A 27,997-nucleotide genomic window follows, 5' to 3' on the forward strand; every position below is an offset into this window, starting at 1 on the left:
AATTCAGATTTTTGAAAATCTCACAATTACCTATTAATAATAATACTCGCGTAGAGGAAGTGCCAGAAGGTCTTTCTTGAAGCCATTTTTTCTCATTCGAGAAATCTTTTTTCAAAGTTTCCGCACAAAATTTTCGTCATCATTTTACGTGATATCATTGGCTTAGAAAATTTCCCTTTGTCTTTCAGCCATTCATAATCCAGAATTACGATGCGTAAATTGCACTGGTGTTACACTTTTTGCACTGGTGTTACACTTGAACTGCACTGCTCTCAGCCAATCAGAATCGAATAATTTTTTCATGTACGTTATTAATACTAAATATATCACATTACGCTGAATAAACGATTGATGTGTTTAGCTCTGATTGTAAATTAAAACCAGACACAAACAACGATTAAAAATCTGTTATCTTGTATAACTGTTTTTAATAATAGTCACTTCAGTCACTCACTATATTATTTCCAATATACAATTTTCACGTGTTATTCATGTTTTTACATACATTTGTCCTTTAAAATACATACGTTGATTTAAGTAGCTTACTAGCTCCCAAGACGATAATATAAGACTCACTGACTGACTGACTGACTGACTGACTGACTGATTGACAGCTTGATTGACTGATTGATAATAAATAATAAATTGATTGATTGATTAATTAAAAATACACGACCTCTTATGGGCCAACTAGCAAGGCAAGTCTTTATAAACTTGAGTAACGAGCAGTTTTTCATTGGAATAACTAACTAGTCAAATTCTTTCTGTAATTCATCGTTATCAGAAGGGTTGAGATGTATCTGGTATGCAGTGTTTTCTGTCTGAGGTAAGGGAAGTCTATACTCGAAGATCGATCGATCTCTGCCAGCCTCCACTCAATACCAAGGTGTGCTCCCCTCGCAAGTTTGAAATGCAATTTTGGTTCCACATACCAAATACCATAAACAGTGTGAACAATAATATAGGTCATCTTCTCGGGATTTAACCGAGTTATCGTTAAGGAGTTGATGAAGGACTGGTGAAGGTTTCTAAAATTGGATTAAAGTTAAGGGAAGGACAAAACAGGAAAAAACACTGAACTCCAAAGAGTAAGCCTGGTTTTGGTAGTTAAGATAGTGTTAAGTAAGTTTTTTAAAAATGCATGAAAATTATGGCATTCAGATATAATAACCCTCAATAAAAACATATAAAAGGGTAAAAAAATTAAGGGTACGTATGATTTGTCCGGCAATTTGATATGAGAAGCAATTACCTTATTGAATATAATGAATAAAGTCCTTATTTTCATACATGTTATATGTTCCTAACATTGTTTGAGTAGTGCTTGAGTCGTAATTAACTTTATTGACTCAACGTCGAACACTCAACGTGGAATTGATTACCTAAATAACACAGCAAGTGGTGTTCCCACGTTAGTAAGGGGTTGTTATTTCAAGCTATCAGCGCTTGACACTCAAATAAAATTTCAACATCGTGATCATTATCGTCGTCGTCGTCGTCGTCGTCGCTTCGTCGTCGTCGTCGTCGTCATCATCATCATCACACGCTTAGTTAAGATTTCGTTGCATATTGCTAGACTCACTGGGCATTCTGATACATCTAACGCTTTTGTTTTCGAGCATCTCGAAATAATGTTAAAAACAGAGGGTAGTGACGATTTGTATAGGTTACTGTATCAACGCGAGTGCAATAAATATGGATTTATATGACAAGTGATATTTGAAAGTTCTCTCCAAATTGCACGAGCCTTGAGGGGAGTACAATCTGAAAGAATTTTCAAATATTACGAGAAGTGCAAATCCTTAAGTGTTCGAGCATTCATGCGTTTGCTTGTATAAATTGGCACTACCCTCTTTAAAAATTACGAAGGAGCGCACGTTAAAAATTAATGCAAAATTACCGATAAATTGGCGAGCTCTCTCAGCCAATCACAATGAAGTAATTTCTTCAGTCTTATAATAAAAAGAGTAACACTCTCATGGTTACCGTCACGAGAAAGCAAGTAATTTTTACGATGCGCAAAACTTCTTTTTATTACGAACAATGATAGTATAATAGTGAAGAATGACACCTAGGGGTTATTATGAACCAAAAAAAAAAAAGAATTATAGTTAGGACTAAGCAAAACTGAGATGGATTATGAACGATAAACCTGACAACGCTAGGTTATATTTTTCGAGACGTGTGGTCATAGTAAAATTTAAAAATGCTGACTAGTCTAAACTAGACTAGACTAGATTGAAACTTGTCGCCGCCATTTTCGAAATGCCAATATAAACATTCTGACTAGACTAGACTGTCACGTGATCGCCGCCATTTTCCATAATTTCGTCTGCAATTGGGTTGTCTTTGGCTCCGGTTCTATCGTCATCTTGTTCGCGTGCAAACTCCAGAAAAACCTACGGATATTGTTTTAGTCGGTGAAAACGTAAATACAGACGTTCCTTAACCGTATGTACCGTCCGGCAGTAGGGGCATTAGTTTTAGGCCTCACAAGGAGGGGGGAGGGGGCAGAAATATACTTAAATCCCCGAAAAGAAGGAAGGAGCGGGGTTATCTCATATACAACTATGTAGCAAAGTTGCATCTATGAATTACTCCTGGGTTATAAATCGATTACTTGTTCACGAAATTCTCGATGATTACCACATCTCTCCTTCAAAACAATTTTAACCCAGCAGGTTTATGTTCCTTAGAACAGATATTAGACTTCGAGTTGAATTTGTTATGAAATGGTAAGGAGAGGTTGGACATTGATCAAAAGGTTAAGTGTCACTGAATGATGGCTTCCAAAGAGGTGTTACGATTTCTAATTTTTACCAAGTTTAAAATTCACTAAGTTTAAACATCAGGGAGAAACCGGAAAGTCAACGAAATAACTGAGTTCTTCAGATTTTTTATCATGGCTATATTTTTGTAATAAAGAAAGAAAGAAATAGTTAATAAAGGTCAAAACTCTACCTGTTCAAGAGTTGACTGACTAAAGCTGTACTCTTCTATCCCGATCTCTTCCTTACCTGGAAAATCAAGCAAAGAAAACTCGCTTAAATAACGAAACAAAAGGACTCAGTTCACCTTTTCATTTCATCGACGTTGACAGCACAAAAAAAAAAAATGAAACAATAAATTGCAATATTCATAGAGGAAAGCTGCATCATTCCCTGCTGGTTTTAAAGCAGATCCTCTACCCTGGTAGAACTGAGACATTAAGAAATGTTGATTTTCCAGGAGGGAGGAAAGCATGAGTATCCAGGGAAAAAGCCTCAGAGCAGGCTGAGGGACGAGAACCACTGACAAATTCAACCCACATATGACACCAGGCAGGATTCGAGTTCTGACCACGTTGATGGGAGTCGACCGCTCTCAACACTATGACATCTAACAAATAGTTGCGGCTGCATGTCTCTGGATGAAACCCAGGTATGTAACCATTCTGACTTTAAGTCTGTGGATGACTCCTTGGTATGTGGTGTGTGACCATCCATCCACGAAAGCTATCAATTACTGCTGTTTTTTTTTTTTTATACTTTTGTAAAATGAAATTTTAGCAAGGGTTTCATTAATGTTTTCAGAAGGAGGGCAACCTTTTTTGAACTAAACTTCCTTATAGGAAGAACTTTCCTCTAGAAGGTCAAACCAGGCGAGCAAAATTGTCCTTGCATCCGGTCAATTTGCCCAGTCCCTATTTTAGATTTTTTTTTTTTCTTTTTCCAATTTTTGCTTTTTGAACTTGGTACTCCTGGGTTAACACTATCCCATTATTTACTGCCACGTTTGTCCCATACCTCTTTCGAGTTTGTTAAAGATTACTGATAGCGCTCCTACGCCTTCTCTCGGGACCTTGTATATCACTCTTCCACCGAACTCCTCGGACCGAGTGGCACCTGGAAGCAACTCTACAACGTAATTGTGTAACCGCTCCATCGAATCATCCGTGGGGGGTTTAGGGGACTGGATTTGAGTGAGTTTGATTTCCAAAGTGTAGCCACTGCCATAAGTACTCTTTAAATGTTGCGTCGAGCCAAGACACCTAAAGGCAGGATGGTGATATATTGGTCAGGTTCTTAAGGACTGGCTTTTTGTAATTCCAAATAATAGCAATGGTAAATCCATATAACCTCTTAGAGAGTATGAAAATTTAAGTAGAGGCCATAAATAAAGTGACTGGAGAGGGAATTGTGCGAACTTAACTTGCTTTGGTTGATGTTATGTTGTACAGTTTTCAAACAAACAAATTTCTAATTGATTTTGACCACGCAATTTTTAGAAGAAGATTCAAACTAAAGTCTTCATAATGGCTGGAGCAAAAGCCACTTGCTACATATTTAACTCCAACCTGGCTCCAAAGACAAAAGACAACTTTTTTCATCCCTTGGCCTTGATGTGGTTTCTTTAGTTTTATCGAAATAGGCCAATCGGTGACAATGCGCAGTTGAGCATCTTTGCTTTCAAATGTTATAACTAACTAAATTCTGCTATGATATTCAAAATAGTGACTCACTTCAGTTGACCTTTGACCATAATACCAACTCGTGAACACAAGGCGTCTGCCTCCTCCATGGAGTGAGTGGTGAGAATGGCCCCCCGGTTTCCATGGACGTTCTTACTAATGGTGTTCCTAATCAGGGGGAGCGACACAAAAGAGAAAGTGAAACATTTAGTACACTTAGAAAAATACTCGTTTTGAAAGGAGTTGGTGAAGATGGTAATGAACTAAGATCGCAGACAAGAAAAGTTTTTTTTAGGGTGCCAATACAACAAAGAGCTTGTCACGGACGACAGAAGGTTTGGCGCGAAAGTAGCAAAACGCATCCCGTGGATGACAAGAGTTTTTGACGCGAAGAAAAGCAGACCATGGACTGCAGACGTATTCGCGAAAAATTCAGACGCGAAAACAGCGATAAGCTCCCCGTGAGTGTTGGAAGTTTTGGCTCGAAAACAGCAAAACGCTTCCGGCGGGTGACAGAAGATTCGGCGCGAAATATTCAGGGCACGTTTGACAGCTATTTTCGCACGAAAATAGCAAAATGCTGGACAGTTTGCCAATATTCGCCGGTAGTTTTTCACAACCAAGGTACTTTTTTCCTAGCGTCATTTCATGTCGGTAGCTGGCTGCTTACCATAGGAAACGCCTCGCGGATGGGTCCATGCCAGTGGAGGGCTCATCAAGTAACAGCAATTCAGGGTCCCCAAGCATGGCCATGGCAAAACTGACCTGTATGAGCAAGACGAATATTTTTATTGTTAATTTCTCCTTACAAATCAATACAATCTCAAACATACAAGTGTTGAGAATAAAGAAAATCATCAAGGATATATTGACTTACGAAAGACTAAAATCTCTGAACTTACATTACAAGAAATGTATGACAGCAGGTAAGGAGAAAGTCTGCCTCGACCAGGAAGTACGATGCTAAAATTGCATACAACGTAACTGGAACAATCAAAGTTAAATAGTTTGGAAAAAGCCAAAGGAATAAATGATAACCTTTCTTTTTGTTCCTCCTGAAAGATCTTTGGACCTCTTCCCAGCATGTTCTGTAATCCTTAAAGCTGACATATAGCTAACAAAAAAACAAACAAACAAAAATGTCGTCAGTAATAGCAAAGATTACCTAAATACAAAAAGCGGTTTTTGCAAACGGAAAGCAGGAGTGGCTCAGTAGTACAGCGCTGACCATATACCAATCTGGCCTGGGTTTGAATCCAGGGGCCTGTTTCTCGGAGATTCCGACCCGGGGGTCCCGAAAAGTTTTCGCACCCGGAAAGCCGTAGCAGAACCTCAAACCTTACGATTACAGAGCTGTTCTATTTACATATTCTTAGTATGACCAGATGTTCCCTTCATAGAAGACGTTTCAGGCGTATACCCCTCTCTATTTTTAGATAAAGATTAGAAAAAAAGATTTAAAATGGCTTTACGGGCCAAAAAAGCTTCCGGGGCTTTCGAGAAGTGTGCCCCTAGACCCAGTGTCATAAGTGGGTTAAGTTTGTTGTTTGTTCTCGCCTTGCTCCGAAGGTTTTTCGTCGGGTTCTCCGGTTTTCCACCCCCCACAAAAAACCAACACCTCTAAATTCAAGTTTGATCAGGAAACAGTGGACGAGTAGCCACTCCCTGGTTGTACCACTGCTTATTTCCATTTTAATTAGTTATATTATATATTAGTTTATTTTAAGAGGAATTTACTCACTTTTCAGGAGAATATCTATACGTGTACCTATTTTTGAAAACTAGTTTCCATGTGCGGCCTACTTCAAAACTGTACCATGCATAGCAACTGTAAATATTTGACCGAAATGGAATGTTCTGCTAGACAGAACCAAAACACGACTTCCAACCCCCTTAAAGCTTGATTAGCATCCCTTAGTGCAATAAAGAAAGTGCCCCCCCCCCCCCCACCCCTCACTACTTGGTTGCTTTTATTTTTGGAGATACTGAGCTCAATAATCAACTTCAATTTTTTAAGGTAAGTGAGTCTGAAGCTGACGTTTTGGGCGTCAACTCCTCGTCGGAGCCAACTGGCATACGTTGCCTTGACTAGCCTTGGCTATCAGTAGGCATTGAAACGTTTTCAACTTACTGCCCGACAAGTCGTTTGACTTCACCCCATGGCACGCCGCGGATCCTGGCGTAGGCTTCAAGGTGTTCCTGCAGTGTCACGATCGGCCAGAGTGCGTCTGCCTGTGGGCAGAAGCCCATGTGTTGGAATGCCTCAAATGGATGTCTGCTCATGTCATAACCCGCTACATAGATCTTGATAAGGAAAACAAAGAACAGAGTCTGAATACATAATACATAAAAAATATCGCTTACACAATAAGCTAAACGAATTGTTGACCAGTTTTTCAAAATTGACTAATGATACTTCGCTTAAAAGTACAAAGAAATTCGAATAACATGGTCCAGTTCAGATCGCCCTTTCTTATACTAGAGGCGCATATCGGTCCAGAAGAATTATACCCCTGTTTTATGCGCCTATATAGAATAAACACGAGATGAACTATCATATCGCACACAGAAGCGCTCCAACGCCAGAAAAAGGATACCACGTAAGATTTTAAACTTTCTTGTAGCTTTTCAAAGGAAAAATGGGGATAGTTCCCAGATTTTTAGATTGAATTTCAAATCCATAGAAACTCTTACTATACATACAAACTGTATCCCGTACGCTTTGGTCACCTGTGATCTGGCTACGGTAACTATGCAAACAAGTTTTATTGCCTTTACACGTGATCTTAATCGTAACTGTATACTACCTTTCCCCTTGTTGGTGGAAGGTCTCCAGTTACCATGTTCAGAGAGGTTGTCTTCCCAGCTCCGTTTGGTCCAAGAAGTCCAAAGACTTCTCCTCGCTCTACACCAAAAAACAGGTCTTTGACAACTGTTTTGGCTTTCCTGCCGGTGTTGAATCTCTTCCACAACCCCTAAACAACGCAATTAAATAATAGCTTTAGCTCTTTGTTGGAACTGCTGGTGTTTGACCCCAATATTGTAGTGGGTGTGATAACAACAGAGGCACGATGTGGTTAGACTCGAAGATCGAGAGGTCTATGCCTAATGAAATTCCATGTGTTTTATCATTATCTGTTATATTTTTGGCCGGAACGGTAGATGGAGTCACCCCGCTTTCATATTAATTTCCTCTGCTGAGATGTATAAATGCGAATTAACAAATTCCTGGGAAACCCTAGCCTTCTACGAAGACCGTCTTTGGGTTTGTCACACATAAGATTGCGTGCCGAGCCAGTAGGAAACTAGAGAAACCCTGGCATAATGCAAAGAGAAACCCTGGCACAATGCAGAGGGCGGGGGTGGGGGAGGAACTTGTGACTGATCGAGCTCTTGCGCTCTTGAACTTGCCTTGATTATAACGGAGAAAGAGGACTCTTCGATGGAAGTTTCGTTTCTGTTTAACAGTTTCTCCTTCTCTCTTCGTACGTCGTCGTCCTCTGGTTCCGGTGACCGAACGCTGTCAGATCGCACGAGGTTCGGACTTCCACCAATTTGGCCATTTTTCTTGCCACTGAAAAAGTAAATGCAACTATACTCGGAGAAAGCAGGTAACGTTCTTTGCGGCCTGCTTTAGAAACCCACAAGGATCCCTCAACACGCTTTTGTTTCTCCTCTTTTCTAATATTATAGTATTTTGTCTTTATAAGGGCCACGTGTTGAGAGATGCCCGTACAAGGGCAAGCTAACGTGTCGAGAGACAGGGGACTCAAGCCACCCTCTGGTCATATGGGAGCCACTCTTCGTAGGTCGTACGGGATTAACGGGACGTACGGGTCTCACGGGATTAACTGATAACAGAGGGTACGGACCGTATATGTCACTGGTTATTTGGAGAGTACAGGTCGTGTGGGATTACGGCACGCACAGGCGGTACGGGATTAACACGAAGTACGGGCCGTACGAGACTTACTGGTAATATGGTGCGGGATGAATTGTATGTGATAAACGGGTGGTTCGGGATAATCGGACCCTCTGTTTAAGATGCTATCCAGGACTTGCTCGGCCCTGGCTCCGAGCAATGAAAGATCTTTTCCAGAGGTCATGGGATTCGTCACGTAGCAAGTGATCAAAGACTTTCTTGTTCCCTTTTCTGGTTTCTTCTCCCTCGGCAATAAAGTTAGCCCCTATTAGGAATATATAGGGCATATGGTTATTCATTATGACTCAACATACCTGCAAGTACAAGAGCACATGGCTTTACCGGCGACATTTCGTTGGTCCAGAATATAGATCAACACAGCGAAAAGGATTGTATGAAAGACAGGCTGAGAGAAACAAACCAGAATTTTAAGTAATCATTCAATACAAGGCAATGAGATATTAATTAAAACCCAGTAAAGACAGATACGCGAAGACAATACTAAGGTTGAGCTATAGTCGTTCTGCAATTGTCTAGCTGAATGACGTTCAACTGTTCAACAGTCGTTCAACAGTCTAACCAGCTAAACCACAGTTCCACTGCAGTCTTGGCAGTCACACTACACAACATTCTCGTGATAGGCGAAACACAATCCTTTAGTGCTCGTGCTTACACCACATTCCAAACACAGTCATATCAATCTCAATCTAGGTCACAGGCAGGCATCCCATATTCATAGCACAGTTATACTACAGTCTTGTCAGTCACACTACAATCACACAATATTCCTGTCATAGGCAAAACACAATATGTGAACCCGTTTGGCCTTTCTACATGAGCAAAATCCGCGTCAAATGATTTGCTATTTCCAGACCCTCTTAAGATTTCCGCAACCGGGATTGATCTAAAAATAACTTAAGACGGATTGTCGTGGACTAGGGAATTAACTCTCTAACGTTCATCCTCTCTTGAACAGTCTCTGCATTTCTACTGCAGTTGTACGGCAGTCATACCTGTCGCATCATGGGCAAACCCGCCACAATAGTAACAAAACAACGCGTGTGTAACTGTGTGTGTCTCTTTGGTTGTAGTTTTAGCACATTCACAAATGAACAAGGAACTTCTACTAAATCTAAGGCGTTGTCTACCAGGAATCCGATAATGTTACAACACCATATTATCCAATTTCCGCTCTATTATCTGTCAAGAGGTCGCTCACGGGAGGTAAAAAACCAAAATAAAATGTCAAACTTTTAGCTTTAAAAGTGGTCGCGGTCGCTTGCGAGAGGTGGTCTCTTGCAAGAGGTTCCAAATCTAGTGATTTGACTTGAAATCTTTTGGTATTTTGGAGAACTGGTCGCTGAGGAGAGGTGATCGCTTACGAGAGGTGGTCGCAACTGGAGGTTCGACTATAGTCGTATCATAGGCCAACCCGTCACAACAGTAACAAAACAACGCTTAAGGATTGTCGTAAGAACTCACAGCAATCAATGCAGCAGGAATGCCATTGTATTTAGTCCATTTGAAGTAATCACTTGCAGTGACTTGCACATCAACTGATCCACCATTGGCTGTAAAAAACGCTATAGCGGACTGGTACCTGTACACCTAAACAAACATACAAACAAACAATTAAGTTCTGGTGAGAACAAGAAAACAAGAGATTTGCATTCTTGCGGTATGACAAATGAAGGATTCCCTCCGAGGAGTTTTCTTCTAAGCGAGTCAATTTCACCCAAGGTAAATGAGCTTGTCGAATGTTACAGCAAAACTCTGAGATAAATAAACGTCTGGTAGTATTTAAAGATCTTCCTTTAAGAATACTCACGGTTTCGATATAGTACAAAGCTCCGAAGACTGGATAAGGAGGTAACAGAAATACAGCCACATAGTGAATGATAATAGCTGTATCACGGCTTGCTGTCATATCCACTAACGACACCGACATGAATGGGATTAAAGCAGCCTAGAAAAAAGGATGCAAAAGAGTGAGGTTTTACGCATATGCTCTTCAAGTTCAATAACGGTTTCTGAACATGCCTAAAGGTTACTGCTAACCAAAAGGATCGTGGCCCCTGGGAACGAGATTGCTGTTTACGTAGCGTTAGTTTCCGCGTATTGCACAGATCACACAATAGTTATCTGTACTTGCCACAGATCACCAGCTCTTATGATTCTTTCCCGCGCTGCCATGGACACGCAATCGTCACGGCTTCCTTTTGCTTGCCACGGGTTACATATTTTTCCAGACCCACCTCGATTACAAGTTTTCTGGATTACATATGTTATGGATTACACATTTTTTCTTCTAGTATTGATTTTTTTTTTTTTAACCACTGCAGTGACTGGCTATGATTGATTTCCTTTGATTGAAGTCCTACTATCCAATGAGCTATTGACGTTTGCAGGGTAAATGTACTACCCGAGTCTACTTACTGTACATACAGTTGATTCCCGCTATTTGAAACATAGTTCGAGATGCTTTCGGGGGTTCAGCCATAAGCCGATAGTAAGTGACTGGCAAGTATGTTCAAGGGAAAATGTTTCGAGGATAGCAAAGTTCTACTGTATCTCAAACAGAAATGCAGAATTTCACGAACACGTTTTGTTTGTGTTTTTCACCTCTACAGATTATCAAGTCCAATTTCTGTACCTCATGTAACGCTGTCAAGACAAACAATGTATCATTTGTAATGATTTGTCCAATCATTGCATGACTTTCCAGGATGAACTCGCGCTATACTTACAAAGGTGAAGACATTGGGCAAAACTTGCTGGGCTACGTCCCACGAACTGAACGGGAATGACATAAGGTAGGAGAACAGTATCCCCGAGGGCAGGTACAGGAGCAAAGCCATCACCAGGCAGCCCATGGCGGGGGCAGGAGACAGCGAGGGTAGCTGGAAGGCTGGGATGAGTATCAGCATTAACACCATTGGGATGAGGAATATGATGGCATCAGAGATGAAGAGCTCCAGCCAGTAAACAAATGACGACACTCCAGACACCCTTAGTAAGTGACGAATCTTCTCCTGCAAACCAAAAACAATTTTGATTATGCTCATGAAATCTTCATTAGGAAACGAACCAATGAGACGCACACACTTAAAGGAGTTACGTCACGGTTTGCGTTAAAAGTTTAGCCTACATTTTTCAAAGTCGTCGTTTGTAATCCGTGTTAATCTTCTCCATCCTTAACCATCCTTGTTCCTTTATGGTTTATTATTATCCCTTTTGGGGTTTTCTATCTCAATAAAATATTATTTTCAGTTTTCCTTCAATTTAAAGATAATTTTGCAGGAGGCCAAACTGACTCAAAATACCGTGACTGAGCTTCTTTACTAGTAAATGACGTGTTTTCAGTAAAAACTCTCCGCTGTAATTATCATAGTTAATATGGGGAAAGGGTATGAAGCCCGACAAACCTCTTTGTTGTATAACGATGCCGAAACGTCGGACATTTCACGATATTTTAGCGACTAAAAAGATAAAGTTACTTTATTCATCTACGTTGGCGCTACGCAGTTTTCATTTATTCTTACCTGGCGTTCTGCTACAACCAAAATACCAAAGCCGCCTGGAATAACAATGAGAGCTAAACCAATCAATAGGATGGACGTGAATGCCGTAGCGTCGTAAGTCCATTCTGGTTTGAGGCCAGGAAATGGAAGGATGGTCGTCTCCAGTGGATAAGGTGTTTTATTCTGACTCTTCAGCGCATTCATGTTTAGAATGGATCCAATGATGTTGATGCCAAGAGGTACAGAATGCACCGCTGTGTCGTTGTATCGCATCTCGATACTTGAAGAAAGATCCTGGAAAGAAGATGAGGTGAAAAAAATAGTCTAATTCAAGCTAAATAACCAAGGGTATGTCTTCGAGGTTCAAGTTGCACACTTGCACTGGACTTAAGTAGTGTACACCATCACTTAGACGAATCCATTGCTCTCTCAAACTGAAACTCGTTTCCCTTTCGCAATACTATTTACAATAGTTTTGTAACACCTATCTGGGACATCTTGCACTGCAATAAGATTGCGTGTTTCAGTTTGAGGGTAAAACCCACAATCTAAGGGCGCTTTCCATTCAACCAAAATTTCCAGGACTTCAAGGTTCAAACCGGGGGAAAATGATACGAAAATGTCCTTGGAAAATCCGAAAATTGTCAAATTTCCGAAATGCAAACTATCCAACCGAAAATTCCGGGGTGAAAATCAAAAGGAACAGAAATTTCCAGTAGAAATTTTCGAAAATTTCGTTAAGTTCGTTTTCCCTTTTTCTGGAAATTGTGGAAAATGCTGTTCTATTCGCCACTGGAAACGTCCGGACATGCAAACCAGAAAGTTTGGTCGCATATAATTTGAATTCTGTAAAAAATAAAAATTGTGACTTATTGCTCTAATTACCGCTGTAAGTTTAGTCAAGGAAAACATACTTACACTGGGTTGCAACAAATTGGAGTCCGCCGGAAACTCTCGAATGTTAAATCCCAAGTTATACAAAGCATGAGATGAACTGCTCAACACACTCTTTATAGAAGATACCAACGCGGTACCAACACTATATTGAGCCAAGTAAGCCATTACGTAGCCCATGGCATGATTGGTCGAGTTCTGTAGAAGAGCATTGGTGGCATAATCTGCGTTACTTCCTGGTTTCAAGTACAAATCAGGTGTCAGTTCAAGGGGTTGTGGTCCAGATGCTGCCGACGTTTCCTTGTCCTTACTTCCACGGAGTATCGAAAGACCAGCGATCAACAGAATGGGAGGAACAATAACTTGGAAGAACACCTTAGCTGGGGTACGAATTGTCATTAACCAGCGAATCTGTGAAAGTATAAGAAGAAGGGAGCCATTTTAATTCAAATCTTTTAAAATCCCTTGTGTAAACATGTAAATTCTCTTGACTCGTCTCAATGGATTAGTCAATACCTTTCCTAAGAGTATAAACGTCTGAAAAAATTTTTTTAATCTAAACACCTTAAAAGAACCAGTCGCAACAAAGATTAAAGAATCAGTAGTAACAACAACAACGGATTTATAAACCCTACATTTCTTCCTTCTTACAAGAAGGATCACAATAAAAAATGCCTCAGTCAGTGCTGGCAAATTTACCTATTTTTGCAGCGATTTGAACATCTAAGCTGCATTGTATAGCAGGCATTGAGGATTAGACACAACTACTGTACCGAGACTGTCAATGATGCAACTGACTCTATTATAATACTGCCAGTGAAGTGAAAAAGTACAACCTGCGAAAACCGCGGGAAAACGTACAACCCGCGAAAGGCGCGGAAAAGTTGTATTAGCCTTGACGATGTACGACATCCTTGCTCTCATTGGTTAAAAGATATCACATGACCAACGCTGCCTCTGGCAGCATTCTGAGTTGAAATTAAGTCACGCCATGCCATTCTACTCTATCTACGATCAATAACATACCATTAGTAACCCTAGCAGCTGTTGTTTTGCCTTCCATACCGGTTTCTGTGTACTTTCCTTTAGTTCCGGATTATTTAGCTCCACCCCTGCCTTGTGCAATGCATTGACAGACCCTGGCACTTTCGAGCCCCCGTCTTCAACATTGACGGCATCCGTAGGTTTGAGAAGATCTTGATTACTCTCCCCCGTCTACCAGAATAAAATAAACAATTCGAGATCAACCTCATTTTGAAGCATCTTGAAAAATATCGGTACTGCCTCGTGAATTGTGAAACAGACGAGAGAAAAATGGACATAAACTTCAAAACGATGGCATTGGTTCCAAAAGGAGAGAAACAATAGGCCTCTGGCTCCAAACCAAAGAGTTTTAAGAAGGAATCCACCATAAGTTCGAGTAACAAGAGCACAAAAACTTTGTACCAAGGTTATTTACATTGTATTTCAAACTTCTGTGCGACTGTTTTGATAAATATCTTCTCAAAAGAAATCATTTATAACAACAAATGTCAAAAACAAATTTCGAAGTTCATATGAAACGCTTGAAAGAATCGATGAAATGAAACTGATGAACGTTTACCTGTGTTACGACAGTTTCTCTGAACTTTGAAATTTATCTTCTCGCGTTTGCAGGGTAAATTGTTTTTGGTGTTATTTCAGGCAACTGTATTTATATCTTTAGCTTTTAGAAAATGCAAAAAGGGCTGTAATGTACCTAAAGTTATTCCGGTACGAGGTTTTTGTCCATAAAAAACTGAAATTGCTCGATTTCCTATCGGATTTCGTCTTGAGGCTCATCGTCTCGAAGGCCGTCACTTTGAGAGCCCAATTACAGTCACGTTTGTTCTCAAACGCTAAAAGGTCATCTACAAGAAACTAGAACTCCTAAGAAATGATTGATTTTTTGAGCGTGACAGGTCAGACCAGCAAACAAGGAAGCTGCTATGTCTGTATCATGTTTTCACTAAAAATGGAAAGCCAATATGACAGAGCTTACAGAATAGGCCATGTCCGAGTTACCTTGTGGCTCTGTTTCAAAACGAGTCCTCATGCAACCTCGTTCCCAGGGTCTTTTCCCCCAAGCCAGGGAAAAGACCCTGGGAAAGAGGTTGATCCTCATGCAGAACCTTTCATATGAAAATGAGTTCGATGACTTGCATGAAAATGAAAAAGTAGGCGGAACACATTTCCATATGAATGGTTCCCCACGAAGACCCGTTTTGACACAGAGGCAAAATGAAATTCGGAATTTCCCTATATTGCCTCCACTCTCAGGGAGTAGCGAATATATCAAGCCTGACAATTTGCCTATACCATCTACTTTTAAATACCATGTCGAACCACACAATTGTCACCCTTGAAAATTTTCAGCTTACCGGAGGTTCGTCTTCTAATGAACACTCGCTATCTTCCTCATTTGTCTCTTCCAGTTGGAGGAAAACCTCCTCGAGCGTTGTCATGGAAACACCGTAGCTGGTCACGCCCAGTAAAGGGGCTGTGCAGACCTCAGAACTATCATTGTTATCTTCCAGGGCCTCGAGTAACTCTACAGGGAGCAACAATAACAACTAAAGGTATCAAGAATTTAGACGCTTCGAGGTGGTATGTTTTTGTATCAGGTCATTTGAAAGAGTCTGCTACACGTATTGACCTTTGTTCATTTTGTCTTGCCTCGTACACTACTCAAGGTTGCCACGCAATGGGGAGATACATTGCGTGACAGCCAACGTTAACTCTCATTACTATCAAACCAGATGAAAATTTTGCCAGCAAGTCAAAAGTGGAAGAAATTTCGAAATGTTGTTTCGTTCTTCTTTTTTTTTGTAAGAAGTCTGTTGTAAAAATCAAAAGTTGCCAGAGCAAAGAAATTCAGATTCTAGGGGCGACCTGTACCGTTAACAAGGTTCTTTATAATTGGCCAAAAGAAACAATAGATAAAGAACACAAACAACACCCCTAGCGCTAAGAACAAAGAGGTGCAGATTAACAAAAAAGAATCAAAATACCATAACTGCCGCGTATACGCCCTGGGCTTATACAACTTGTAAGGGCTTTTAGATGCGCTTATAGAGGGAGCGGCGTCTATCCATGAAGAACAAATTCAAAACAAGGAAAGCTAGAGGGGGCTTAAATCCGGGGTACTTATAACCGAATGAATTTTCGGCTCACAGGTAGATGGGCCTATAACCAGGGGGAGCTTATAAGCTGTAGGGGGTTATAAACGAGAGAGCTTATACGGTAGTTGTTCAAATGAGGTGCAGGTCCACTGAAATTCTTGAAGGAATGTTAAACAAAGCAAGAACTTGATGTAGAGTGGTTCACGCTGGGATAACAAGGTCTTACCAGCCGTTATATATTAAAGAGGCACTGTCACGTTTTTTTTTTTTTTTTTTTTCGCTTAAAACTGTTATAAATTTACGACATGGTCCCTAAATTTATATAATAAGAACTTAATTAGCTCTAACTAAAAATTTCTTGAAAAAAGTCCACACCGCAGCAACATTTTTGCAAAATTTCAACGATTTTCGAGCCAAAATTGAACCTTTGAAAAACTGACATCCTGACGTTTTTTCAAAAATCCATATCACAATCCGTTTCCATCCTCGCCATCGTTAGCCATCCTCACTTCCTCGTGGGTTCTAATCATTTGTCGAGTACTGCTCTACAAAATAAAACCATTGTTGTTCAGCTTCCAAAGATCGATACCTGTTTTTGAGATTTCGAAAATCTTGCTAAAAACGGTGACAGCGCCGGTCCCTTTAAGTGACGTTAGGAAACGAACATGTTATGATTATTGCCTTGTTATTAACTGCTTCAGGTAAAACGTAACTTTAGTTACCTGGGAATCGTGATACTTGATCCATGGGCAAAGCAAACGCCATTTCTTTACCGTGGTGACGAATAGCCTCGGCTCCTTGAACTTTGCTTTGAACAAGCTCAGTCAAATGCTGCGTGTCGCAACCTTCTGCTAGTGCCATACTAATGAAAAATTGCAAACATGATACATTTTCTTGGATATAATTAACAATTAGATTATGAGCTCGAGATTTCTATGCGCGCTCGTCAACTATCACGCATAGAAATCGAGAACGAATAATCTAATTGTTTTAGTTTAGTATAAATCTATTAATTAGTCATTCAAAACTTAAACAACAACCTAGACAATCCTCTTCCCAGACACTTCGAAAACGCAATGAAGCGGCCGCCATTTTGTTAACAGCCGCACTCTGCTAGGCTACTCACTATCTCCAATAGAGTAGACGGTGAGTAGCGTAGCCAATAAGAGAACGGCATTCGTTACAGAAAGCCAATATATCTGTTGTATACTAACAGTAAATTTATCTTGTGGAAGTGGCTACTCTACTTATTGCAATGAACAAGTAATGTTTTCACGTATGTACAACAAACAAACCTCGCCGCAAAATTGGCCTTTTTTGATGACCTTTTACGAAAAATTCCGTAGTTCTTACTCTCTGGTTTTTACACCGTCGCTTAAGTTCCTAGATTTTCTCTCTCTCCAAAATTATTTTTCGTTTTACGCTCGTTTTACTTTACGCTCTTCTAAGTAAATCCACCTTTCGAGTTCAAAGAGTCAGTTACAGAACTTACCTCAATTTTTTTTCGGTTTTGTTTTTTTCTTTGTCACACTGCATATTTTACATTATATTTACTTACAATACAATGCTTGTTACTAACAACACAGTACATACTGTAAATCTAACTACATGTACATTGCGCTACATTACAAGAAAATAAAGGGTTGTGGACAGTTTATACGACACTACCTAACTACAGTACGTTACATGACATTAGTTATTTACAATACGCTATATTTACTACACTCACTTCAAATGATATCCAATTCCAAAGCGGTTCTTGAGAAAAAGTGAACTTCCCGCACAGCGTACTTTTCCTCTGGATAAAATAGCCTTGTAATCTGCAGAAAACAAAAGCATATCACTTAAAAAGTGCCCTGACTCACTGGTCTAAAGAACTGATAACCTGGATTAGCATTTCACTGACAGGCACATCCAGTGACAAAACCAGGTTATGATTTCCTCAGGGTCCAGAGTAGTTCTGCAGCGATAATCGAGCCATGCACGAAACCAAGAACGTCAATCAAAATTTCAGATTAAATAAAGCAATTGCTACAGTATTCTAACGACTATTAGTATAAATCTATTAGCGTTCTATCACGAATGCCGTTCTCTGATTGGCTACGCTACTCGCTATCTATTCTGTGATAAATAGTGAGTAGCGTAGCAGTGTACCCTTGTTAACAAAATGACGGCCGCTTCTTGGAGTTTTCGAAGTGCCTATGAGGAGGATTTAGATAAAGGTTTGAACGACTAGTAGATTTATACTAAAACAATTAGATTATTCCCTCTCGACTTCTATGCGGGATAGTTGACTTGTGCTGGGCCTTCGTCAACTATCGCGCGATAGAAATCTTCAGCTCATAATCTAATTGTGTGTTAGAAATCTTTCAACTTGAAATTCGATGAGTCAATCAAATTAGGTCCCAAAAACGCTGATATCACATCAAAACGAAGAAAACAAAGAAAACCAGTCCATGATCTATAAGGAAAAATAGGAAAATTCAACATCTGCGTTACCAGCTAAAATGTCAGCTTCGTCCATGAAATGGGTCGTAAGGAGGACCACCCTGTTTTTGCACTTTTCTTTTAACAAAGACCACAGGAGGCGCCGAGAATATGGATCCATCCCGCTTGTAGGTTCATCTAAAATGACCACCTTAAAAGTGAGAATAAACACATGAGCGTCAAATCTCATTTATTTACTATTTTCGACGCATTCCTTATCCCTAAGACACTCGCGTGGGACTCGTATATGAAAAGGATGGGGTTTCTCGTCGTACCTTTTAGGCGTTAAAAAAACTGTTTTGGTACCTCTTAGGGTTTGTAGCCTCAATAGGTCCACAGCAGGAGTTTCCACGGTATCTTTTAGGGTATTGAGCCAAACTGGAAATATGGGAGGAGATCAGTTTGATGATCAACTGATTTTTCATTTTTGTCGCATTCACAACTCATCAAAAATGTGCTGTTTAAGAATTGGTACCTCTTAGGGTTGAAAAGAATTTCAAGCCACGCCCTCAAAACAGGATCTCGGTACCTCTCAGGGGTACTTTTCAAAACTTCTCACGAGTACCCCACCCTTTTTATAAGGGAGTCTTTCCTCCCGGGTAAGGTACATGTAGTTTTAAGAATTTAGTGATACACTGTGCATTGCAAGAATAATCCACTTATATAAGATGACGATTTTCATTCTTCTAACCACCTGTCTACTTTGTTATGCATAGATACTTTAAGGATAAATCAGTTCTTCATCAATTTTCAAGTAAATACGACAACCTAGTACTTAGTACCCTGAGAAGTGAACTTCCAGGGAAAGTTCTTAGCATTTGAGAATCTTACTAACTTCTGAAGTTAGAAATTGAATGATGTTTATTCCAATTAATTAATTGTGTATGCAACTTTGTCAGACGAAGGCCAAAGAAATGATTTTTGGTTTTATTTTCACCATATTCTATTTTTTCCCACTTCATGCCTGGCCACCATTGGAAATCTGTCAGTCAAAACCAGAAAGCACACCTTTTTCAGTTGAGTTCACTTCTCAATACCAGGAGACATCATGCAGCAACTTTTGAATTTAAAACTTTTCATTTGCACACAATTATTCTAACCCATGCTTGTACAGAATAACAACTGATACGTACCTTTGGATCTCCTATAAGCGCCAAGCCCACACAAAGTTTTCTCTTCTGGCCTCCACTCAGATCTTTTGACAAAGTGTCCTGTTGGTCAGCCAAGTCAATCTCCTCCAACAGTGAACTCACCTTGAATGAAAATTCATAGTAAACAAGGTTAAAGATGCACAGTGTGTGGAATGAAAAATTAATAGTAAACATCTTAAGTCCTGAACATACACCCATGAATTTCCTTCCCAAGGTTAGGCCTGTTAAGGAAACAGCAAACCACATGAGACAGTCAGAGATAAATTCTCTTGATCTCCCTAAAGGGTTTGCATTGTTCTTCTGACTGAGCAATGAAGCCAGATACAGTGGAACCCCATTAATACAGTCACCAACAGGCCATGAAAATTTGGTCATATTTACGGGGTGGCTGGATTAACGGGGTAGGGTCAAACTTCATCACTGGTCTAACTTGAGTGATGTTTTAACAGATATATCACAATTGCTCTTCTACACAACTGTTCATTAATAAGCATTTGGAATGCTGATATATTTTTAAAACAATTTAAACTTGAATCAGTGTGTATAAAATATGAACAATGGAAAGATGAACATAGCTGGTTTGAGTGGCCGTATAACTGGGGTAAAACAAACATAAAGGATTATACAGGTTGGGATTTCAAAATGTGGCCATTGGCCGTATTAACAGGGTGGCTGCATTAACAGGGTTTTCTTATAACAAAATGCATTGGCGCTTTGCCGGGATAAAATAAAGTGGCCTTGATAATGAGGTGACTGTATTAACAAGGTGACTGTAAGGCAGGGTTCCATTGTAGTAGCAAGTTGAGATTGGCACAGTAGATGTCAAGGATGTTGAGTGTCCACTAATGCCTGTCATCCACCAGGTAGGTTTTTGTGAACTTGGGTAAGACTGAATTTTGGGGAATTAAAACAAGAAGAAATAATTTATTCATCCCTTGACTTCTATGTTATTTCTCCTAAACCTTGGAGCTATGCTAGACTTTTGACATTTCAAAAATAGCTTATCGTTGTGATTAAGCCAAAATGAATCATGTTACCATATCATCTCTCTCCTCTGCTTCTACTTCCTTCAACCCAGCATAGAACTGCAAGTGTTCCTTCACAGTCATGAAATCAAACAACACGTTCTGCTGCTGGCAAACACCTTGCAAAAACAAGAAACAACAGAAAAAAAAAATTAAACATCAGTTTAAGCTTAAAAGTTTTAATTAAAAATTTACCATATGCCGAATAAAAATAACATCAGAACAATCCTTTCATTGAAAATTCAAACTTTATTGCTTCACAAGTGTTTTCAACAATAAGTACATGTCTTGATTAAAAGAAGAATTGTTGATTTCCTACTAAGGGGTCACATCTACAACTAAGCTTAATATTGTGTATAAAACATGAACATGGCATGATCTCTAGTATTTTATAAGCTTTAAAATTTTATAAGATTGGAACAGGTTTTCCAGTTATCATTTTCTCAACAAGAAAGTAACAAAAATTAAATGAAGTGGTCAAGTATACCCTTTTTGTTAATAGACTGGAATGGTTACGAAGCCCAAAAATGTTTTCTGGTGTTTGTTTTTTTGCACAGAACCCTGTAATCTTCAGTAGCTGTTTACTTCTGACTGAAGAACAAACCAATAATTTGATTGTAAAACATGATTCATGCATAGTGCATGAACGTAAAACAAAAGATTGTGCACAGTTGTGGACCTTCCAATGTAAATCTTGGCATCTTTGTTTGCTCCTTTGATGTTCGCCAGGCTTAATAACTGTTCCCCTCTATTAACTGTGAGTATACAAAGCTAGTCTACCGAGGAGCTATTACAGCAGCCACAGTAGGCATCTAACAATATGGGCATCATGTCATTCACATAGAGATTATCAGAAACTAAAAAGTACATGAACATTTTAAGACATTAAAGAATGGCACGAGAGCCTTGTTAGCTTACCAATAAGCTTTCTTATTTCTTGCATCTGAATAGGGTCTGTGATGTCCAATCCATAAATAGTAGCATTGCCTTCAGAAGCAGGAACCATTCCTGTCATCATAGCAATCAGGGTAGTTTTGCCTGCTCCATTGTGACCCAGCAGTGCTGTCACATGACCTTCGTAGATGTCCATACTGACTCCTAAAGGAGCATGACAAGTGTACTGGCATTGGAATTACATGTACCACAGATAGAACTTCCTTCCTTAGGTCAACAGGTGAACTTCCTTAGGGCTTATCAGACTTTTTGAGTTCATTTACTTTACAGATTGTTTAAAGTAAGAACATTTGAACTGTGAACACTTGTTAGTTTTTATACTTTTTTAGTGACCATAGAATGTGCCTGCTCTTCCTTTTAACAAGTAGAGTATAAAATTAGTGTTTTTACACTTTAAAAATGCTTATATTATACATTGTAAGAAGAGCCTTTATTCCATAGTCATTAATAGAAAATGTTAAGTGTTCAGGGTTCAAGAGTGTCCTTACTGTAACACCTACAGTTTTTTATTAATCATGCACATAAAAAGTGCCAAAGCAGAGAAGGGAAAAGCAAGATTCCTGATTTTTGAATGAGAAAATTGAGAGATAATCCTTTACCATCAACTGCCACTACATCCTCTTTTCCGTGGTAGACTTTCCTCAATTTGTGGATGCTAAAAGGAAATAAAATCTGACAATCAAAACTTTAAGTATTCATCCAGCAACTACAAATTGCAAAATAATGAAATACTGTCTTGTACTTTGCATGTTTAATTTGCAGGACTTTACTGACTTGCTTTTTAGAAAATGTATTGAGCAGGCTCTCACCAATATAGAGCAATGATGTTCTCTTCTCTTCCATTCAAGTGCAATCTAAACTCGATATCCAATTTTAAAGACCCCTAATTTGGTTCTCATACATTTGCTTTGAGTTGTGATCACTTCAATGCAATTATTTTAAATTTTTCATGCTGTTATCAATGAGTGAAATTTTGTTTTGTGATGGCCCCCACCTGTTCTACTGAACAAATACAGTGAAACCTGTATTAAGGAGACACCCTTAGGACCCTCACTAGTGTCCACTTAATATAGGGTGTCTGCTTTTAAAAAAACAGGATCTGATATGTTGTGCAATAGCCTTTTTGAAATACCCTTATAATTTTTGCATTTCATCTCATTTCAATTTAATACTTTAACCTTTGATCTGTCCCTCTACTCTCTCTTCTTTTGTCTTCGTGGGTTAAAACCAAACCAAAACAAAAAAAACATAACACCACATCAAGAGGATACAGTGTAATACCAAAGACTGCTCATAATAAGGGTTCCAGTCCGGTCCATTTCATACAGGTTTCATGGTAACCTTTGTTTTCAATACCTTATTACTTCATTTCCATGCATGGCTGCTGGCATGGCCTCAATATCATCAGAGGCCTCTTGCACTCTTGCCCACATCTGTCTTGCAGGAACATTCCTTTTGTCTTTTGCAGGAAATAAACTTTTCCAAAAAGAAGGCATGAAGATGAAGTGCGGGGGTTTCCGTGGACCATACTCAGCAGGAATCACTGCATCAAAGTACAGTGCCAACAAGAAATACAAAGCAGCGTCAACTATCAACATGACGATGAGATTGATGGCTGGAAATGTTCCCTTGGTGGTCAAATTGTCAAAATGTAGACCTTCCAGGTCAACAGCCTGAAAATATAAAAGGAAAAAAGTGGAAACACGGTTGCAGTTTTGAAATAACATTGTGGGATTTGTAAACTTGTAAACCCAGTAGAGAGGATTCCTGAATGGCATGATGTCTTACATTCATTTTGAATTTTTAGGGTTTTATAAATTGTGTAGTAAAAGAGGTTTTGCTACAGTTGTATATTTGCTGAGAACCTTAAAACCATCTGGTTAAAAGTTTAAAGAAGTAAAAATTTTATAACAATGTTTCAACATTTGCTTAACATCTTTATCAAGTCAAAGATGATCAAAACTGTGCAAATGTAATTGTAAAAGAATTCCTAAGAGACATGAAAAAATATTTTAATATAATGTAATGTGATTCAGTCAGGTATTTGCACACAGAGTCAAGTAAAATGTTTGACATGAATAGAGTCTTTTTGTACTCCTTAATGAGGAGCATTTCAAAAATTAAGCAATCAAACATCGATCTGCATTTTTTTCAAGACAGAGAATTTCTTATCCCTAGGCAGACCATGTTCCTCTAGATGCCTCCCAACTGCTGAATATTTGTGTTTGCTAATGCCTATTTCCTCCACCTTGAACATTCTAAAAGATGATGATGGACATTTCATCAAGTAAACCACTTCCCAAACAATGGACAAGTATCATTGTAGAGCTGCCAGCCTCTGCAAACAGACCATTTTTCACCAACAAGACAACAACATCCCAAGTGAATTGTGAACTAGGCTTGGTGTCAGGCTAAAAAGCCCCCCTTAACTAAGAACCCTCCCTCCCATAAAAACTATTCTTAAACCATGAGCTATTAGAGAATTTTAACATGATTGACAAAATATTTAGCACTCGCGGTTTGACACACTACCTGTGAAATAGCAAGACCAAATGCTGTCGGTGAAAAAAGTGACAATGCCCACTTCACAGGGTTGGGTACATCTACGATGATCAGAGGAATAGCGATTGCACCAAATATTGTCGTTATTAATGACGCAAAGAGACCTGCGCTCTTGGCATTTTTGAAGAATGGTGTGAACATGAAGGATATCATGATGATGGTTATACCATACAGGTAACATATTATGACCATCACAACGTAATTACTCCCGCCAAATATTCCCCCTGGTATGGTGATGGCATTCATGATGAGCACGGCAAAGAACATGATCACAGCATAGGTAATGACCCAAGACAACCAGTAGGCGACATCTGACGTGCCCATGATTCTCATCAACTCCTTAAGCTTATTCTCCTTCTCCTGTACCAAGTTGATGAGTAGAACAGTGACATAAGGTGCAAACGCCATCACAATGTAAATCAACACAGTGTAGGAAAATCCTTGTAGAGACGGCGTGTAAGACTCTTTCGGCATCATCTTTGTTTGGATGTTTGGCACAATGTAGTAAGGCAAATTGGCTTCAACCTTGAAATGAAAAAGAAAAAGGTCCTAACTAACAATCTTTATTTGAAATCTCTGTTTCAAAAACCCAGGTATGGTAGCAAGTTTAAAAGACATTTGAGACTGAAGTGCACAACCTGTTAACTCTTCCATGACGATTTAAGCATCATAGGTAAAATTTTAAGAATGGCTACAAACGCTCTGACACATTTATTAATTTCCAATTGAGTGGTCAGTGGTTTATGTCAGTCACTGAATAAAGGAAATTACTTTGCATTAGGGTCTGTTTACAAGGAGGGAGGGTTACCCTAGCAAGTGGGTTAACCCTAGCTGGAGGGCAAAAGATAGCCTGGGTTTACAAGCAAAATTTTACAGGTAGGGTAACCCCACAACTTAATGCACGGTTACGCTCAAAGGGTCTGGAAACAATTAGAAAGTTAACCCAGGTAGGCGGGTTCACCCTACCTGGAGTGTTCACAACGGAAAAAGTTAACCCACCTACCCGGGTAACCCTAGCTGCCTTGTAAACACAATGAAGAAAAAAAGAGGAAAAGTGTGAGTGCTAGGATAACCCACTTGCTAGGGTAACCCGCCTTCTAGAGTAACCCTTTCCTTGTAAACAGGCCTTTAGTCAGTAATATTTTACTTTACATATCTCAGTTGTGTTTAAAGATGATTTCCAGTCCATACTGCATAGTCTCACAACCCTAATGTTTATAAACATACAAAAACCTCACTTGATAGAATGCAAATCAATATTATTCATCACAAACCACAACCCTTATCTTTAAGGGCTTTCAAATTCTTTTTCCAACTGCTTCATTCATTTTTACAGCTGCAAAGTTGTTTCATCAAATGATATCAGAAAGAACAAAACATAAAGTTTCATGTCGCTTCGTGCCCATGACAGCAGTTGACATGAAACTGAATTTACTTTATGTGAGTAGTTGCGAAATGTTCACATTCTGTGACAACATGCATGAAACAAAACAAAAAAAATAAACAAACTCTTGAGAGTGCACAATATGGACTGGAAATCATCTTAAAACTATCCTTTTAATTATTATAATTTAAACTGACATAAATAGAAATAAAATATAAAATAAGGTATTTGAAATGCAAAACATTATATATGTAAATCAGGCAACCACCGAAATGGTATCACACCTTCGTAATAGCAGCATCAATACTTGCTTGTATGGTAGCAACTTTCAGTATGATGTAAGAATTGGCAGGACAATCACTAGGGTCAGAAAACCTCGATATATCATGGCATCTGCCTTGGTCTTAAAGGAGATAAAAAGCAGCAAAATTATTGTCAAAGTTAACTACAACAATGACCAGCTAAAATATGTGACTGGAATTCTGTAGTGATGTAAGCCATTACATGTGTGATCTTCACAACAGAAACCAGACCATGAATGGTTACCCATCATTCATGGAACAACTTTTTTGAGACACACTATCACAGGAATTTAATACAGTATAATTTGCTAAGTGATATTCAATCTAACTGGAGTGCACACTTGCATTATGGTTAGTCTGAAAAATGTCCAGGTTAGTCAGATTATGGTTAGCTCTCAGCAATAGAAAATTGTTAATGTTAACATGTATACTTAAAAAGTATGCAGACTGCAGTTAGCAGTTTACCCGTGGTCTGCAGTCTGCATTTTACTATTGCTCTGCAGTCAACAAACAACTCAATAGGGAGTAAACAAACAAACAACCATAATAGGGACGAAAAAATCTCTGGGGAGTCGGAGAGAGGCCATTTTGAATTATTATTACTATTTTTTAAATACCTCTTAGTTGTTGATTCTGGACTATGTTATGACTGAATGGATGGGCAGGTGAGTGGGCAGATCAATCTGAAAACGTTAGTGAAACCCCAGATTTCAGGGTCTTACGTAGGAGACGATTGTTCAGAACAACAGTTGCTGGACATTTAAGATTTCAATTAAAAGTTAAACTGTTGATTGGAAGTGCAGAGAGTGAAGCAGTGTATTGATAACTTCTGTCACTCACAAATGTAATCTGAGACACCAGTTGAGAGTCACGCCACTCCTCATTTTTGCCGCAGAAATGCAAACAAGTCAACCTCTCACACCTTTCTCGCTCGCTCCACCGCTTCGCAACCTAACACCTCGCAGCTCTCTTTGTTCAATTAGCTATGCTGCCCTGAAACTCATTAGGTCGACTTGTGGCAAGTCTACCTGTTCCTTTACCTCACTAAAAAATGTTCCTACGCCCCTTGCATGCCCATATGTTCTTAGTATTAAATTCCAGAGGGCCACCTACCCCATAAGGGAGTTCATATGCTCCCTCACTAACCCCTACACAAAGTTAACACATTACCAAAGTTAGCACTTCCTGTGAATATCCAGCTTATGGACCTGGTGACCTGGTAATGGCCTTTAGGCACGTAGTCATCTCAAGTCTAGACAGCAGACAAAAATACTGACAACTGGTGTAAGTGATTTGGAAATTTTGAAAGGAACCCCTAAAAGGTAACAAGATCCTGTCATGTGGGCATGGCTTGAAATTTCTTTTCACCCCTAGGAGGTACCAATTCTAAAATAACACATTTTTAAAAAATACCCCAAAACCTCCTGCTGTGCAGCTTTTGTGGCTGAACACCTTAGGAGATACCAAAAGCGCTTCTTTAACCCCTGAAAGGTATGACGAACACCCCTGTACTTCTTATATGGGAGTTGCCCCCTCCCCGTCCCCCACCCCCCGGACTTTCATCCTCAGCTCACCTGCAAGTTTGTTTTCAGTCGACGGAACAGCTTTCACAGGGACACGGATCGTGTAAGCAACGCCTTTGTTCTTGCTTTTCGCGAATTCAATCCCTAGTTGCAGGCCTGAACCTTCGCTGTACTTTCGATAATAGTTCGCCATGCTGTCGGTGCTGTTAAACTGGAGATAGGTCACGGCGCCATTAGATGCGTTTTGCACCAGCTCCATCACTCGATCAGCGTTTGGAACGTTGTTGATGACAAAACCGATTGTTGGCTTGCTGGTTGCATTGCCCTGCGGTAGTAAATTGGACAACCCCAGCGTGGACACATTATTTGTGGGTATTTCACTGTCTGTCACGGCCGGCAGCTCCTTCGTTCGCACGCTAAGTTTTATGAGCAGGAGAAGCAAAATCCACCATATTGGAATGAGAATCTCTTGCAAAGTTTCCCGCTTGTTTCGTTTTTTTATGTGAAAATTTTTTTGAAGCAGATATTTCGTTTGAAGTAAAATGCCCATTATTGCGGACTAAATCGTTTACAACAGGTGAACAAAGCACAACGGGTCACCAATTCCCGTAACCTTTTATAAGAGGGGTTTTGTGGTGAACAGGTATGAGAGCAGCCTGGAAACGAGTATACGAATATGGAA

At 39.5% G+C, this 27,997-nt stretch overlaps 1 protein-coding gene across 2 annotated transcripts; it reads right to left on the reverse strand.

Annotated features, from left to right (window-relative positions):
- Nucleotides 1-408: 408 nt before the first annotated feature.
- On the reverse strand, nt 409-27,997 carry LOC110058925 (cholesterol transporter ABCA5-like). 2 transcript variants are annotated; one of them, XM_089290125.1, is made up of 29 exons: nt 27,367-27,506; nt 26,410-26,475; nt 25,775-25,893; nt 24,077-24,631; nt 22,901-23,217; nt 22,144-22,199; nt 21,509-21,688; nt 20,603-20,709; nt 19,548-19,667; nt 18,427-18,565; nt 17,657-17,747; nt 16,650-16,789; nt 15,187-15,356; nt 13,814-14,002; nt 12,812-13,198; nt 11,915-12,187; nt 11,120-11,404; nt 10,201-10,338; nt 9,855-9,980; nt 8,687-8,778; nt 7,862-8,024; nt 7,258-7,425; nt 6,582-6,754; nt 5,489-5,564; nt 5,121-5,215; nt 4,502-4,618; nt 3,786-4,030; nt 2,962-3,017; nt 409-2,399 (listed from the first exon to the last, which is right to left on the reverse strand). In XM_089290125.1, the coding sequence occupies exons 4-29, from the start codon at nt 24,581-24,583 to the stop codon at nt 2,292-2,294; spliced, it is 4,518 nt and encodes a 1,505-aa protein (XP_089146251.1). In that variant the 5' UTR covers nt 24,584-24,631; nt 25,775-25,893; nt 26,410-26,475; nt 27,367-27,506; the 3' UTR covers nt 409-2,291. The 2 variants fall into 2 exon arrangements, with proteins under 2 accessions (XP_089146251.1, XP_089146250.1); XM_089290124.1 differs by lacking the exon at nt 26,410-26,475 and having other exon boundaries at nt 27,367-27,997.

The sequence above is a fragment of the Orbicella faveolata genome, unplaced genomic scaffold, assembly GCF_042242905.1.
Source record: "Orbicella faveolata isolate gen_17 unplaced genomic scaffold, um_ofav_v1 contig_2, whole genome shotgun sequence".
Taxonomy (NCBI): Eukaryota; Metazoa; Cnidaria; class Anthozoa; order Scleractinia; family Merulinidae; genus Orbicella; species Orbicella faveolata.

Coding starts and splice junctions, on each gene's coding strand:
- LOC110058925 (XM_089290124.1), bottom strand. CDS start 27,865: ATGGGCATTTTACTTCAAACGAAATATCTGCTTCAAAAAAATTTTCAC. Junction 19,668..20,602: donor CAGAGGAGAGAGATGATATG/GTAACATGATTC, acceptor TTTTCATTCAAG/GTGAGTTCACTGTTGGAGGA. Junction 8,779..9,854: donor TTCCTGCTGCATTGATTGCT/GTGAGTTCTTAC, acceptor TGTTTCTCTCAG/CCTGTCTTTCATACAATCCT.